Source organism: Prionailurus bengalensis, chromosome B3, assembly GCF_016509475.1.
Source record: "Prionailurus bengalensis isolate Pbe53 chromosome B3, Fcat_Pben_1.1_paternal_pri, whole genome shotgun sequence".
Lineage (NCBI taxonomy): Eukaryota > Metazoa > Chordata > Mammalia > Carnivora > Felidae > Prionailurus > Prionailurus bengalensis.
Genome location: NC_057355.1, coordinates 114,180,127 through 114,194,300, shown reverse-complemented (window position 1 = coordinate 114,194,300; position 14,174 = coordinate 114,180,127). Strand labels below are relative to the sequence as shown.

The following is a 14,174-nucleotide window of genomic DNA, read 5'->3' as shown; positions in this document are numbered from 1 at the left end:
TGAGGCAGCTTTGAGCACTGAGGCTGCCCGTTGGCCACCAGGCCTAGAGGGGACCTACTCCATTCCCTCCTTCCTCCTTCCCGGCTCCTGGGCAGTCCCTGCCAATGGCCCCATCAGCTGTTTTGCCCCAGGATGCCCACCTGCATGAGGGAGTACTTCTGAGGTGGGCGGCAGCTGGTCTGCTTCATCAGTTGGCAGTAGATCTCGCTCTGCAGCTCGGGGTGAACCAGGCAGACCTGTAGTGCCGTCTGGGCCAGGGACACGTGATAGTCTACGGAGGCCGCTTCCACAGGCACGTTGATGAAAAGCTGGCAGGACTGGCACGAAAATGGTGGTGGGCCCGGGCAGACCAACAGCCCCTTGACTAGCATCCGCGGTGACAGTGGGCAGATTGGGCCGTCCCCCCCAAGGGCTCCAGGCAGGCTCCAGTTCACTGTAGGAAGCCCTTTCTAAGAGGGAGCACTGTCACCGCTTGAGAGCATGTCTGCCTGCTGAGAAGGCTACTCTGAGATAGAATCTATCCTTCTTCAAATGTGTCCGTTACATAAGCAAGACATTCTTTTTTTTTTTTTTTAAAGAGGACATTCAGACGGACACAAAGAACACTGTAAAATAGGTCAGAATCTCTGAGGTCCAGAAGCAACATAAACCTGGCCTTTCCTGCTGTTCACTATAAGAGAAAGGGAGTTCCTCCAGGGGGAGTTTCACCGGCACTTCCCAAGGAAGCTGGGAATGCCTCCCCACCATAACTGACTGTGCGGGGGGGCAGCAGGGCGGGGGGGGGGGAGCTGTGGGACTCTTTCCCTTCCATTCAGATCTTTCTGTGAGCTCCCCCTAACCACATGGGTCTCTTCTACCTGAGCACCACCAAGGTGGGCAAATTGCTCTGGGAGAGTCTGGGTACGCGGCGAGGGCGCCACCTGTTGGTGCACCTGGGTTCCATTCCCGCTTTACCTTGAAGAGCTTGAGAGCCTCGGTCTGCAGGGCCTCGGAGGGCAGGGTGGTGAGGGAGGTGTATAGCCCGTCTTTGCTGTAACACAGCATGGGGTGCCTCCAGAGAGGGGAATCTGCCCAAAGCACAGCATCAGGGGTGAGGGAACTTGCCTCCCACCTCCACTCCCACTCTGATTTGTGAAGAAAACAAGGGTTAACTGGAACACACGGACTGCACCGGATTTATCCGCAGAGTGGGGGGTATGCAGTTGTACACTGCATCTAGCACGCTCACAAGCACGGCTTACAGGAAGGTGGCTACTGCCTTCTTCGTGGGGCTGCAGTGGGGGTGAGTGTGTGGGGCTGTGGGTACCTGCGTGCAAGCATGTGTGTGCGGGAGAGGCCCCTCCCTGCAGTGTCAGGTATGGATGGACAGTGCCTGTCAGCGGGGAACACACAAGGAGCAGTGAAGGGGTGTGTGGCGTGTGCCATTAGTTCCTCAGGGTCCTGAGAATCAGTAGCAAAATAAAGACCCTGTGATACCCTAGGCTTAGGTTAGTCTAATCCCAGTTTAGGCTTCATTCATTGATTAACAAACTTTTAACCAGCTTCCTTCCTTCCTCAACTCTCTGCCCGGCCAGCAAAGCTGCAGTGAACAATGTAAAACACTGACCCACTGGAAAGTCTGCTTCCCAAATAAACTCCCCCAGATACAGAGTGGTCACCTCAGAATCTCACCAGAAACAGGGGCTCTGGAGCGTGGATGGGAATGCCCTTTTGTGGCTTAGATGGTTTTACAACAGCTTCAGAAACGCTGCTATAAATGCTAACAGAAATGCTTTCTTTGGGTTTCCGACCAACCGTTACCCAGCCGCCACCCTCCAACCCAAGCAGTGACGGCCACCGTTGCCTTACCTGGGTCTCCCTCCCCATCCATCAGTTTCCCAATGAGCTGCTCATAGGCAGTGCCAACCCGGGCACTGCTGCCACCTGCAGCCACCGTGAGGTGGTAAAGCCACGTGTCCTGGAAGGGGATGGAAAGCCATCTGATGAGACTGGAGTGTGAAGAATGGAGACAAGAGCTCCAGAGAAGCTTCCTTGAAAGGGTCAAGCTCAGGGTAAAGTTAGGCTAGTTTGGCTGACACAAGTCAAGGCCAACAGTCTCTAAGAGGGAAGACCTGGGATCAGGTGAACATGAACCCAAGTTTCTAGGCCTGAGGTGCTATCTCACGGCCCCAGTGGAGAGATGCTGGTCACTGAGAGTGAATTCAGTATAAGGAATAGTTCAACCAGGGAATGAATACTAGTTGCCAAAATGTCCAGAAGGAAAGAAACTTGAATTTGGGGAGGTTGAGAAAGGAAAAGGGGAAGACAAGAATCACAGGACCAAGCTTGGCCATAGAGGCCCAGCCCCCTCCCTTACCTTTTCATGCTTGGTGCCAATGAGGAGGTAGGTAGGGCTGTGCTCTCGGGGGTGAATCACCAGGGTGCAGTGGGAGGAAAGCAACTGCCTGGTTCCGCCAGCCTCATAGTCTTCGTCTGAGTCACAGGATCGATCTACTTCCTCTATGCGTGCATCCCGCACAGGCAGATGGCCCAGGGGTCGCTGCGAACATGAGCCTTCCATGAATGGGAGAGCCAGCAGGGAATGGGGGAGTGTCTTCTTTCTGAACCCTCAGTCCCTGCTGGGCTGGGCATCATAGATGTGGCCTGGTCACGGGATGAGGGAATTAACTACAGCTCCCTGGCTGAGGCTTGCCTGGTGAAGCACAGATAGACCCCACAGGTGGAATTTGTGGGCCGTTCAGTCTAGAGGGATCCAACCAGCTGGCTTCGTGCTTGTGGTGGAATTAGATGGGATAGAGGGAGAAACTGGGGCCTTGCATTAGGAATGTGGTCTGGAGAAAGCAGAGAGTGGGTGCTATCAGGAAGCCAGGGAGTACCTTGTCCTCATGGCTCCGATAGTAGTAGAAGGTTCTCCCAACAAGAGCACACCAGACCAGCTTGGAGTGGCCATGTTTTACCTAGAAGACAGAAATTAAGACAGCATTGTGAGAACCATTGTAATCCCAGAAGTAAATCCAGGACTGGCAAAGAGAAGCCACAGGGAGGCAGATCTCAAAACCCCTGGTCAACTCAGGTCCTTAGTGGAGATGCCACCCAGACGCCCTACTAACAGAACCAGCCCTTTCACAGCACAGGTCCGTGGCAGGTACCCTATAACACCCCACTCACCCTTGCACTACATGCCGTTAAAAGATTAACCAGGCCAATCAGATGTCCTGTTCCAAGCATATGGACACAGGAAGAACTTGCTAGTCAGCTCTATGGATGTTGAGAGGGAGGGCAAGGCCACCCAGGGCAGGCATGGGATGCTAACACCCCTGGTGCTAACACATAAATCACTAGGGAACAGCAAGTGCACAACAGACAGAGGAGAGTGACAGGAGCACAGAATGAAAGGGGAAGCAGACGCAGAGACAGAGCCAAGACTGCTGAGCTTGCTCATACGAGGGGCTTTGCTTCCTGATGGCGTTCTCATCCAGTTAATGTGCTTCCTTGTTAACTTCCATTTTCTTGGGGTTAACAGGAACTCTGCTTCTCATAGCCAGAAAAGCCCTACCTCAAACACCTTTAGGGCAGGTCTGGGATGTTCTGTCTTTGAAGGGCCACACCTACCTCGCCTACATCACACCCTCCCACTATTCATACTGAGGCACGGTAGATGCAGGCAGGGATGGGCAGCAACTCCTAATAACCTTGAAATAGGTACAAGACATTCCTTTCCCTCCTGTCTCGATGATAACTGTTGTGCTAACAACTCTGGTCTCTGTTTTCATTCACCGACACTTTGTGAGGCCAACCAGCTGATCCCTGTGAGCAAACTCCTGCAGACAGGAGCTGTAAGGAGGGCAAGACCCAGGTTCCTGGCCTCCTGGCTCTCGGGGCCCACGTTCCACCCCACCAGCTCCTCCCATACCTTAGTCAGCCAGCCCTTCACGGTGGGCTTGATGCCACCCTGCGGCAGGGCCAGAGGCCCAATGGCCTGGACCTTCAGCAGGCTCTGCAGTACTCGGATCCACTCCTCCAGCAGGCTGGGTGAGTCAGCCGTCAGGTAATAGGTTTTCTTCTCAGAGATAAGCTGTGGAGGGCAGAGTGGGGGCCAGCGGCAGGGAGACAGGAGGATGGAATGCCAGGGACCTGGCTCTGAGGTGGCACAAATCCCTGAAACCACTGGGCCTTCCTTCTTCCCACCTTGGGACTCCCTCCCTTCTTTTCCTTATTGTTTTCTCCCGGTCTCTCTTACCTTCACTCTGTCTCTTCTTCCTTCCCAGTACTCACAAATTAGGATCACATCCAAATGTGGATGTGATGTCTTTCACACATGCTCATTTTGCCTCATCTTTGTCTCTATCATAGTCATAGCCAAACTTAGCACCTCTTGTGTCTAAAATCCTAGCTGCTAGCAACGCCCACCTGGAATGTCTGTGCACCCTCCCCTCGAACAATTTGGCAACGGGAATTCAGTTCCACTTGACCTTGAGGTTTCCGGATGACATCACTCTGTAAGACAGGAATGGGGAGGAAAATGGTATGAGTCTTCTCAGAGCACATCATTCTCCTTTCAGATCTTACTCCAGGCCACAGGCAGAGGGGAAAGTGATTCCTAAGCTTTCCTGGGTTGTGGTATGATGGGTAACTTGTTCTGGATCCCAGTTCTAGCTAAATGGAGCAATGACTAGAGACATGGATCCTAACCCAGGCCTCAAAAAGCATAGATTGAGCCTTTAAAACTGGGTCAGAAGCCACCAGGTTATTACAGAGCTATAGAACCTTTAAATTCTATCACAGCCTTTAAACCAAGTGTGGAAATAAGTGGCAAATATATCCCCATTACCCTTCCCAGTGTGCCTGCACACCTTACTAATCAGTCACAGCATAACTACTCATTGAGTGATACAGGCCCAGTATCCTCAACATGGTGTTCAGACAGCCACGGACAATCAGCTGGAGTTGCACAAGAGACACTGTCCTTTTGCCTTCCTGAAAACATTACTGTTGGTTCCCCAGGGATGTCTTGTCAAACTGGAGCCCAACATCCAAGGCTTCCTAATTCCAAACTGTACAGGAAGGAGGTGGAAAGAGGTAATGCATTCTGTTAGGACAACCCAGATGATGTGAGGGCAGCCTGCGAACAGTTTCTTTTACAGGACCAGGCATTAGGAGAAATCAGTTTCTGAAGTAAGAAGGAATCACCCAGCCAACTCATCTAGAACTGCCTTTGTTCCGTGCCTGATTTGACTCCAAGAACCAGTAACCAGCCTCATGGCCCCATGTAAGGCTCAAAGCCTTGGGTGCCCAGCCAGATCGCCTCTCCCCACCTGCCAGACCTAGCCCTCTGGCCGTGGGCCATACCACCCCTCTTCCAGCCCATCACAGTTCTGAGTTTGGGGTGGGGTCCTTTTGACTACCGTTCTGGGGAAGGAGGGTCTCACCGGGGACTTGTAGTACATAATCTGTCCCTGTCTCAGGACAAACCAGCGCCTCTTCCACGTCTTCACCCGACTCCCCATTTTTAGCAGGTAGCCCGACTTCTCCAGGGACTCCTATGGGGGTGGGAGGGTATAGGGGGAAGAGGGGGAGACAGAAAAAGGGAATCACTTGGGTTTGTAGATGTCATACAGGACAAAATGGCCCAGTTGAGTCACTGCTTTGTCATCAATTAAAAACCAATTCTTGAGTACCTACTATATATATTTTCAGGGTACCATGCCCTGCTAAGGGTTCAAACAGAACTAGCCTAAAGCAAAGGTGGTCCCGCTGTGGAAGGGTCCTGCTGGCGGGGGAAGACAACACCTGACTGTGAGAAGGTGGCAGACCAGGGGCTGCATGAGGGAGAGAATGGCCAGGAAGGGCTTTGGGAAGAGCCAAATCTGGACCGGCCCCGGAAGGAAAACTCAGCTTTCCTTCAAAGACAAGCCAAGAGGAGGAAAAGGCTATTGCAGGCAGCAGGAAGGGAGAGCGAGGTTTGGGGAACAAGGGGCACATCAGCCAGGCTGGGGCAGAGGGGAGATGAAGACACAGTGGCACAGTGGTGTGGGACAAGCGCTGGGGAGTGAGTGATGTGGGTCTGTGGCACGGCTCTGAGCCTCAGTCTTCTTATCTGTAAAATGGGGTTAACAGCTCTGAGAGGATGGTGAGGACACACGAGACCGGGCACGAAGAGCACTGAGCATGGTGCCTGGCACACTGGAAGAACTCAGTAAATGTCAGCTCTCAGCATTCCAGGGCCAGCATGGTGTTAAAACGAAGTAACTCAGTGAGCCACAGTGTGCTTTCCCACTGGCCAGCCCTGGTTTGCTAAGGAGCTCACCAGGCTCCTTCTCCTTCCTCACAGGGTCTGTGTGTACTTGATTTCATAGCTGCACACCACCCCCCCCCGCCGCCCGGCCCACTCCTCGGGGCCTCACATCTGTTGCAGCCCTCTGCCCCAGCCCTCACCATTCCCCTCATCTCACAGGGATCTGCTCCCACCCTGCCCGGACTCAGCCACACTCCCAGCTTACCCCGCCCAGGCCCAGCCCCTCAGTGGAGTAGGACGAGGTGCGCTGTAGTTTGTGCTCAGGCTCTGAGTAGTCACTGTCCAGCGAGCAGGCATCTGGGGGGATGGCGTAGTCTCCCTCGGAGCTCAGCGAGGACATGGAGACGCCTGCTGAAGAAGGAGTCGTCAAGGCCTGGATCCCAAACCTCTCCCAGCTTCCACAGTCTGGGAGCTGCAGAGCCTTCCTCACCGACCCAGGACCTTTGAGTCTGGAGTTCAGGGTCATGGGCAGAGGTCAAGCAGGGACTCCCGGGTACACCCACCCAGGGGAGGAGGTCAGGGTCTGCTTGCTATACCCCGCACCTTTCTGCTCCCCCCTCTGTACCTCTCTTGATGGCCCGAGGGCTGCCCAGTCCACTGGTCTTCCTGGACTCAGAGCAGGGGACCGAAGTTCGGAAACTCGCCTGAGAGCTGCAGTCATCGTCAGACCCAGAGGACTCGTCCACAAAGGGTACAGTGCTGATCTGCGTGGCTCTCTGCAAGACAGGCCCCTCCCCCACTGCAGCTCCCCTTGCAAAACAAGCCCCTTCCCATGGGCACTTGTACTCCAGCTCCATGTGCCCAGGGTGTGGCCAGCACAGCTCCGACCTTACTCTCCTCACCTCCATGCTTCCCCTGGGCCTTCGGCCCCCCCACACCAGCCTCTGTGGTCCCCAAAGGAGCTGCCCCATCTAGGCTGAACACCTGGCAGTGTGACCCTTGCTCCCACCACTAGGGGTCCAGAATGTCACTCCATGGGCCAAGTGTGAGACAGGAGCTTTAAAAACGTGTGGGGATAAGGAAACAAGAGGCCATCTCAGTGGGCAAACATTTAAAAAGACCATTTCAATGTTGGTGAAAGTGTGGGGGAAAAGATATTCCGTAGTGTGACAGAACCTCTCAGAAGGTAATTTGGTACAACCTGCCAAAATTTAAAATATGCATATCATTTGCCCATAAATTTCACCTCTAAAATTCTGTCCTATGGAAGTACGTATACATTATATGTAAGTGCACGGAGATATATCTGCACATTGATGTTCATTGCAACACTGATTTTAGAGAAAAACAGAAGACCTAAACTGTCAATCAGTGGAGGACAGGTTAAGGTGGCTATGGGGCATCTATACCAAGGGGTACCAGATAGCCCTAAAAGAGGAAGCAGAGCTGTGCATGGAGGTATAGCAGGAAGATGGGAGTGTGAACAAGCAAAGGGTAGGACGTGTGTAATATGATCCCCGCTGCGTGCAAGCATGCGTGTGACAGAGACACAGACACAGAAGATATTTGCAGATGCATCAGAAGGCCTCACAGAATAAACATTAATGATAGCTGCCTCTGGAGTGAAGAATTAGGGAGAAGCAATGTGAAAGAAGATTTCACTTTTGGCTTTCTCTCTTTTTTTTTAATGTTCATTTTTGAGAGAGACAGAGCACAAGTGGGGGAGGGAAGAAAGAGAGGGAGACACAGAATCTGAAGCAGACTCCAGGCTATCAGCACAGAGCCCGATGTGGGGCTTGAACCCACAAACCATGAGATCATGACCGAGCCGAAGTGGAAAGCTTAACCAACTGAGCCACCCAGGTGCCTCAGCTTTCTGATTCTTCTATAAAAAGTTTTACAAAGTATTACTATCTTGATCTCAAAAACCAATAACAAAAGGAGACAAAAATGTGTATGAAAACATTATGTTGCAGTTAAACCTGATTTTTGTTAAAAAAAATACATAGATATGAAATTAATGTAATATTGTGTGCCAACTATACTCAAAGAAAAATATATGATGTTTTGAAAAATAGAGATGTTATGAGTGTACACATAGGAATATACGTTTGAACACATACGAGAAGTTCTGGAAGAAGTCCTCCCAGGACAGACGTGTGAAAAGATGGGTAGGAGAGGTGGAGCAGGCACAGGCCTCACTTTAACCTTCCACTTTGCCCATGATCATATGGATTCAAGTTTTTGTAAACATACACGTTTTATAATTAAGATCTAATAAATAATAAAATTACATATATATGGGTGCTGAGCTCCCTGCCCAGAGTCACGTGTGTGCAGAAGCCTGACCCTAGAGCCCCACTGAATGAATGGGGCCTCCCGGATGGCACACCCCCTCCTCGGATAGCAGCTTCTTACCCCCTTCAGGGCTGTGTAGACAGGCACGGTGACATTCTTGTAGACAAGGCCAGAGAAAGGCCCAGGGGACGCAAGGGCAGGAGGGCTTGAAGCTGGAGGGGGTGGAAAAGAAGGATGAGTTTAACTCAGATGCCATAACTCACTCAGGAGCCTGCGGTAGCAGAGACCTGGGCAGACTGAGGAGGAGATCCATGGAGAGAGTTCTTTGAAAGAGCACTCCAGGTGACAGGTAGGGTGGCAATCCTCAGCATGGGGGCTGAGAATTTCTTCAGTCCCACTCGTGTGAAGGTGAGTTACCAACCATGAGACTACGGAGCCCTCACATCACTGTGGGGATTCAGTGGCTGGCTAGTGACTCAGGAGCCAGAGGGCGGGGATGCGGTTCCTTCAGGGGGCTCATCTAAATCAAGGCACGGGGGAGATGTCCCGCCCCCTCCCAGTCCTGGGTGCTACAGAGGGGAAGCCAGTGCAGGTGGGAGGCTGGGCTGGAGGACCCCGCCTCTAACGACTCCTCCAGCTCTGTAATTGGTGTTCAAGGCCACGCCCACTCGGCATGTAATGCGCAACTCCTGTCTGCACAGCTTCCTTTTCCCTTAGCCCTGGCTGTGATTTCACTGAACCTCACCTGTTGGGGGAGGGAACAGGGTGCCTGGATGGAGCACCAGGTGGCCCTCAGAGTGTTACTCAGAGTCTTCTCCCTGCATGCCCACCCTGTCTACCATTTGGGGCTCACTTGGGACTCACCGCAACAGGTGGCAATAGTTCTGGGAGATGCGTCTGAGAGCCGCATGCCAGCCATAGCCACCGCGTAGATCCGGCTCTCCTGGAATGGAAGACCCCAGAGGGTCAGAGTCCAGCTCTGTGCCCAGCCCAGCACCTCCTGGGTGTGGAGGTAAAAGGATGGCTGTGGACCTAGGTCCACATCCACGTTTGGCCAATTACAGCTGGGGTAATCCTAGGCAAGTTACATTTGAGCTTCCTTTTCCTCAGCTCTGAAGTGGAGATAATACTCACCTGTCAGGCTGTTACAAAAATCAAATAAAATCATTAATGGAAACATCTAACACCTGGAATATAATCAGCATCCAACAGATACTCAGTTCTTGTCTCCACACAAGAAGTTCAAGAGGAGAGGGTCAGTGACCTGTTTCTCTGCATCTTACCCATTTTAGAGGTCTTGGGTCTCTGGCTCTCACCCCTGGAAGCTGGAGTGTTGATAATGAGGAAGTCAGAGCCCCATGGCAAAGGCATGCCCTTTTGTAAGCCAGTTGTTTGGAAGCTAGGACACAATTTTTTCCAACACTAACAAAGTTACGTTCATGGTTAGGCCCAACCTGCAAAGCTTGTCTAAGCTCACCTGGACCCTGAATCCCGCTGTAGAAGACACATCGATGAGAACCCTCACCCTCAAGTTCTCCTTTACCCCTTGGCGTTCCTGGGTCTGAAAGAGGCCCACAGGCCTAAGGAGCTTTCCTAACGGTTTTGATCAAACAACCCAGAGGCTCTGCCTGTGCTTTTCCAGATCTCTTTTCTCCACTCAAGGCAAAGAGAAACAAAGACCTTCTCAGGTGACAGGAAAGTCACAAGTACTAGGGAAGGTGGGCCTGGCTGGCTCAGGGAGGCAGCGGGACTGGGGCTGGAAGGGCCATGAGGTGCTAGTGGGATGTCCCCCAGAGAGGAGCAGCAGCTCTGGGGCACGTGGGGGAGAGAGGGCTGGGTGGGACCTCCCCTGAGCTGAGCAGAGGGATGGGAAGGTAAGAGACAGGGTGGTGAGAAAGGGGATCCCAGGAAGAGACTGGTCCTGCCAGTCCTGGTCACGGAATTCCTTTAACTTCACAGACAGAATGTAAGCAAAGCTTGAGGGATTTGGGTAAAACAGACTTGGGAGTGTTTCACAAAAGTTATCGACTGACTGCCTAACTCACAAGGTTGTTTTGAGAATCAACAGAAAAATGGCTCTGCATGCTTGAATTGGTGAATCAGTATATTTGCCTCCTTCCCCTGAGAAATGCCCTCTCAATTTCCAATTTCTAGTCTTGATTTCCTCTCAGATGGTCACTGCCCAGGTGGTGCCACCTGAGAAGAGAGGGTAGGCACCTATCTTGTGTTTCTTGGGAGCAAGTTACAATGAGGGCTGTGAACAGGAGACAGCTCCTCTGTAGGCTGGTATGGCCGACTGTTGGGTCCCCAGGACCCAGCTGAGAGCAGGGAGGGCCTGTGGGAACACCTGATACCCCTTCAAACCTTCATCCCCAGAGCTTCCCTGATGTTCACATGGGGAAAATGTTTTCCAGAGCATCTTATATTCACTCCCTTTTCCTCTTGTGTCACTCTCCTCCTCCCCCCAACACCCTCTTAACCTGTACAGGCAGAACACAAGAACTGCTCTGAGCCATCACGGTGGACGGCTATATTTTGGCAAAAATGGCAAAAGTGAGCAGCATGTTTTTCTGGTAACACCTGCTAAGCCCTCTTGTCACATCCCTTGCCCGAATGCTCCCTCACCGCCTGCCTCTGCTTTTGGATTCTAGCGCATTTGTAGTTACCAGACAATAATGAAAAAGAGGAGGGACGGTCTGCGGTGGTCCAGCCTGGCCTGGCCCTGCCCTCCTTTCCAACATCCTCTCCACTGTTACCCTGCCCACCCCTTTGCTCCTTCTCTGCCCACTCCTTCTTCTCCCCTCTACCTCACCCTTCCTCTTGGGGAGGTGCCTTGTGTGATGTTCCCATGATCCTGGAGCTTCAGGGACAGGTCAGCAGCATATGGCCTGAAGACTGTCCTAGCCCTCCCCAGAGGCCCCACTCCCAGGCATGGCTGTGTCTGCAGCTATCAGGCCCCCCTGCAGTGATCAGTGCTGGCCAGCAAGCACTGCTAAGGATGTGACACATATGCCTGGGGTGCTGAGACTCCCTGGACCACCAGCATTTCAAAAGGGGACCCCAGAAGATGCTGCTGAAAAGGCGGTTCTCCGAGCAGTGGTGTAAGGTGGTATCGCCCTGAAGTACCCAACCGCCACCCCCGTACCCTGCTCCCTGTGCTGCCAGGAGCCTGACACTCAGACGTCTCCTACCACCTGCCTCACACGCATCCAGGGGTCCAAGCATGAGTAAGAAGCTGACATCTGCACTGTGATGTCCCCTAAGAGGCAGTACAGCTGGAAGGTGAGAGCTGGGCTCTGGAGGCAGCGGGGCCCACATTTAAAGCCTGGCTCCTCACTGACTGCTACATGACCTTGGCCAAGTAACTAAGTCTGTGGGGACAGCCGTTTCCCATCTGTAAGAGGTACAGCACCTGACTCCTCACACAGGGTCCTGCACACATGCTGGGCCCTGAGCTACACACTCGACACCCAGTATCTCATCTCATCCTCCACACTCCCTATACAACCTCATTCATGTCCACCCACCGCCCCCCATTTTTATTTTAACTGTTTATCGTGGAAAATGCCAAACAGACACAAAAGTGGAATGAAGAGAATAAAGAATGACCTCATGTAGCCATCACCCAGCTCTGTAAAGATTAATGCACGGCTGATCTTGTCTCCTCGGTGTTCCCCATGCCAGATCATCGATTCTGAGGCAATGACCCCAGACATCACCTTCTCTTATCCAGTGTTACAAGTAAGGAAGCTAAGGCTCGGAAATAACAATCACGGCCAACACTTACTGTGAACCACCACCACAGGCACCTGCTAGCACATTCAACCCTCACCACAGCCTGGTAAGGGAAGTACTATTATCCCCCCGTTACAGATAGGGAAACCGAGGCGCACAGGTTTAGTAACTAGCTCAGGCGACGCGGTTAGCACTTCCACTCTACTGGTTTGATTCTGGCACCTGTGCTCTTCACCACGGCACTGCACCACCTCAAAGGGTCGCGGAGATTAAATGAGAAAATGTGCACAAAGCGCCCGGTTTGGTGCGTGGCACAGGCTCCTAAATGACAGCCAGCCACCATCCAGTCACTCCTGGCCCCACCCCCTGCCGGTTGGCCATGAGGATGAGAGCCTCATCTCACACTTGGCGTGAAGGCATGAGGCTGTGCTTCATGAGCAGCTCTGCCGCTCTGCCCAGCTCCCAGGTTGTGCCTCTTACCCAGGATGGAAACCGGTGCAGAGGGGGTGTGGGAGGTTTGTTGCCCAAATCCACTTCCTCCGGCTCAGCTCTGGGGGCCTTCGGGCTCTTTCTTTCCTCCTTCTTCCCAGCTGGGGGTTGCTCCTCCATCTCCATGTTTTCTGGTTCCTCCCGGAGCTCAGCTCGGGCCTCCACCTCAGGAAGGCTGGAGGGGTGGAGGGCTGAGAGGGTCCCAACCTCAATGCTCACCACGTGGTTGAAGGGCCCAGGGCCCACCTGGGGCTGGCTGTGGTGCCGCTTGGCCAGCTGGATGCTGTCCCGGGGGTTGCTGGGGGCCCGCACCTTCGGGAGAGTCAGGCTGCAGCCCGGACCACCTTCCCTGGCAGAGTTCTTTGTCCCAGGGAGTGTCCCACCCTGAGCAATGACCAGGCCCTCACCCCAGGAAGCTGAACCATGTCTGTGGGTGCGAGACTTCACACACAGCCGGCGGGGAGAGCCCTCTCTTCCCAGGCGAGGCGGAAAGGTCTTGGCCTCTGATATTTCTCCAGGATGGACCATGATGGAACTCGAATCCTCCAAGGAAATTCCTGCTTTAGGAACACAGTCCTTGCTCTGCAGAGCACCTGTAGAAGGTGCAGGCATAGCTGCCTTCAGGGGACCCTGGGCCTGAGGACCACGGTCCTGCCCTGTCGGCTGGGTCCCTGGCCCCGAAGAGCCAGAATCCTGCTCTGGGGTTTCCTGGGGGGCCACCAACAGCTTTCCCGAAGGTGCCATCTGAAGAGCTGTGGTTGGGGTGAAAAACAGGCATATTGAGAGCTCCCTCGGGTTCGGCCCACGCCCTAACACACACACGTGCGCACATGCACACACGCACATACACACACACACACACAAAGCCGGGCCTACTGACCTTCTAGAGCATCTTGAAGGGCTCCCACCTGCTCTACCAACTGCTGATTACTGCTCCTCAGGTGCTGATTCTCCATCTCAAGCTGCCCAAAAAGAAAAATAAAGATTTAGAATACTCAACCTACAGGTTCAGGCATAGAATTCAAAATAAGATTAAAAATCCTTTTTTAAGATCAAATCTTTGAACACTTGGTGCCTCAGTAATCCAGGGCTGACCCTCCCAGGGAGCCCTGACCTACCCCCTTCCTCTGGGCTAACCAGTTTGGGTTGAGACAGAAGTCTATTTGGCAGCCCCTGCACCTTTTCTAGATATTTTAACCTCTTTAAAAAAAAAAATGTGAAATGTAATACACAGAAAACTACATATCACATCAATGAACAGCTTAACAAATGACTGTGAAGTGACTACTCATGTGATCACCACACAGGTCAAGAAACAGGAATCTGCCAGCACTGTCAACAACAAATTGCCCCTTCCTGGCCATGTGTTTCTCCCTTCCTACAAAGGCAACCGCTCTTCTAGGTATATGAGACTCAC

General features: G+C 52.8%; 1 protein-coding gene across 7 annotated transcripts in view; it reads right to left on the bottom strand.

The window, feature by feature from the left end:
- PLEKHH1 (pleckstrin homology, MyTH4 and FERM domain containing H1) overlaps positions 1–14,174 on the bottom strand; it is a 54,078-nt gene that overhangs the window by 10,907 nt on the left and 28,997 nt on the right. For 3 of the 7 annotated variants that reach the window (XM_043556425.1, XM_043556429.1, XM_043556426.1), the window contains 14 exons: positions 13,638–13,719; positions 12,749–13,509; positions 9,398–9,476; positions 8,654–8,745; positions 6,861–7,011; positions 6,501–6,646; positions 5,430–5,540; positions 4,411–4,497; positions 3,914–4,075; positions 2,877–2,957; positions 2,357–2,539; positions 1,849–1,957; positions 955–1,067; positions 141–317 (listed from right to left, as the gene is read on the bottom strand). In XM_043556425.1, the coding sequence (XP_043412360.1) occupies positions 141–317; positions 955–1,067; positions 1,849–1,957; positions 2,357–2,539; positions 2,877–2,957; positions 3,914–4,075; positions 4,411–4,497; positions 5,430–5,540; positions 6,501–6,646; positions 6,861–7,011; positions 8,654–8,745; positions 9,398–9,476; positions 12,749–13,509; positions 13,638–13,719 (2,334 nt within the window). The remainder of the gene's footprint in view (positions 1–140; positions 318–954; positions 1,068–1,848; positions 1,958–2,356; positions 2,540–2,876; positions 2,958–3,913; positions 4,076–4,410; positions 4,498–5,429; positions 5,541–6,500; positions 6,647–6,860; positions 7,012–8,653; positions 8,746–9,397; positions 9,477–12,748; positions 13,510–13,637; positions 13,720–14,174) is intronic. The other 4 variants (XM_043556431.1, XM_043556430.1, XM_043556427.1 and 1 more) reach the window with 4 other exon arrangements.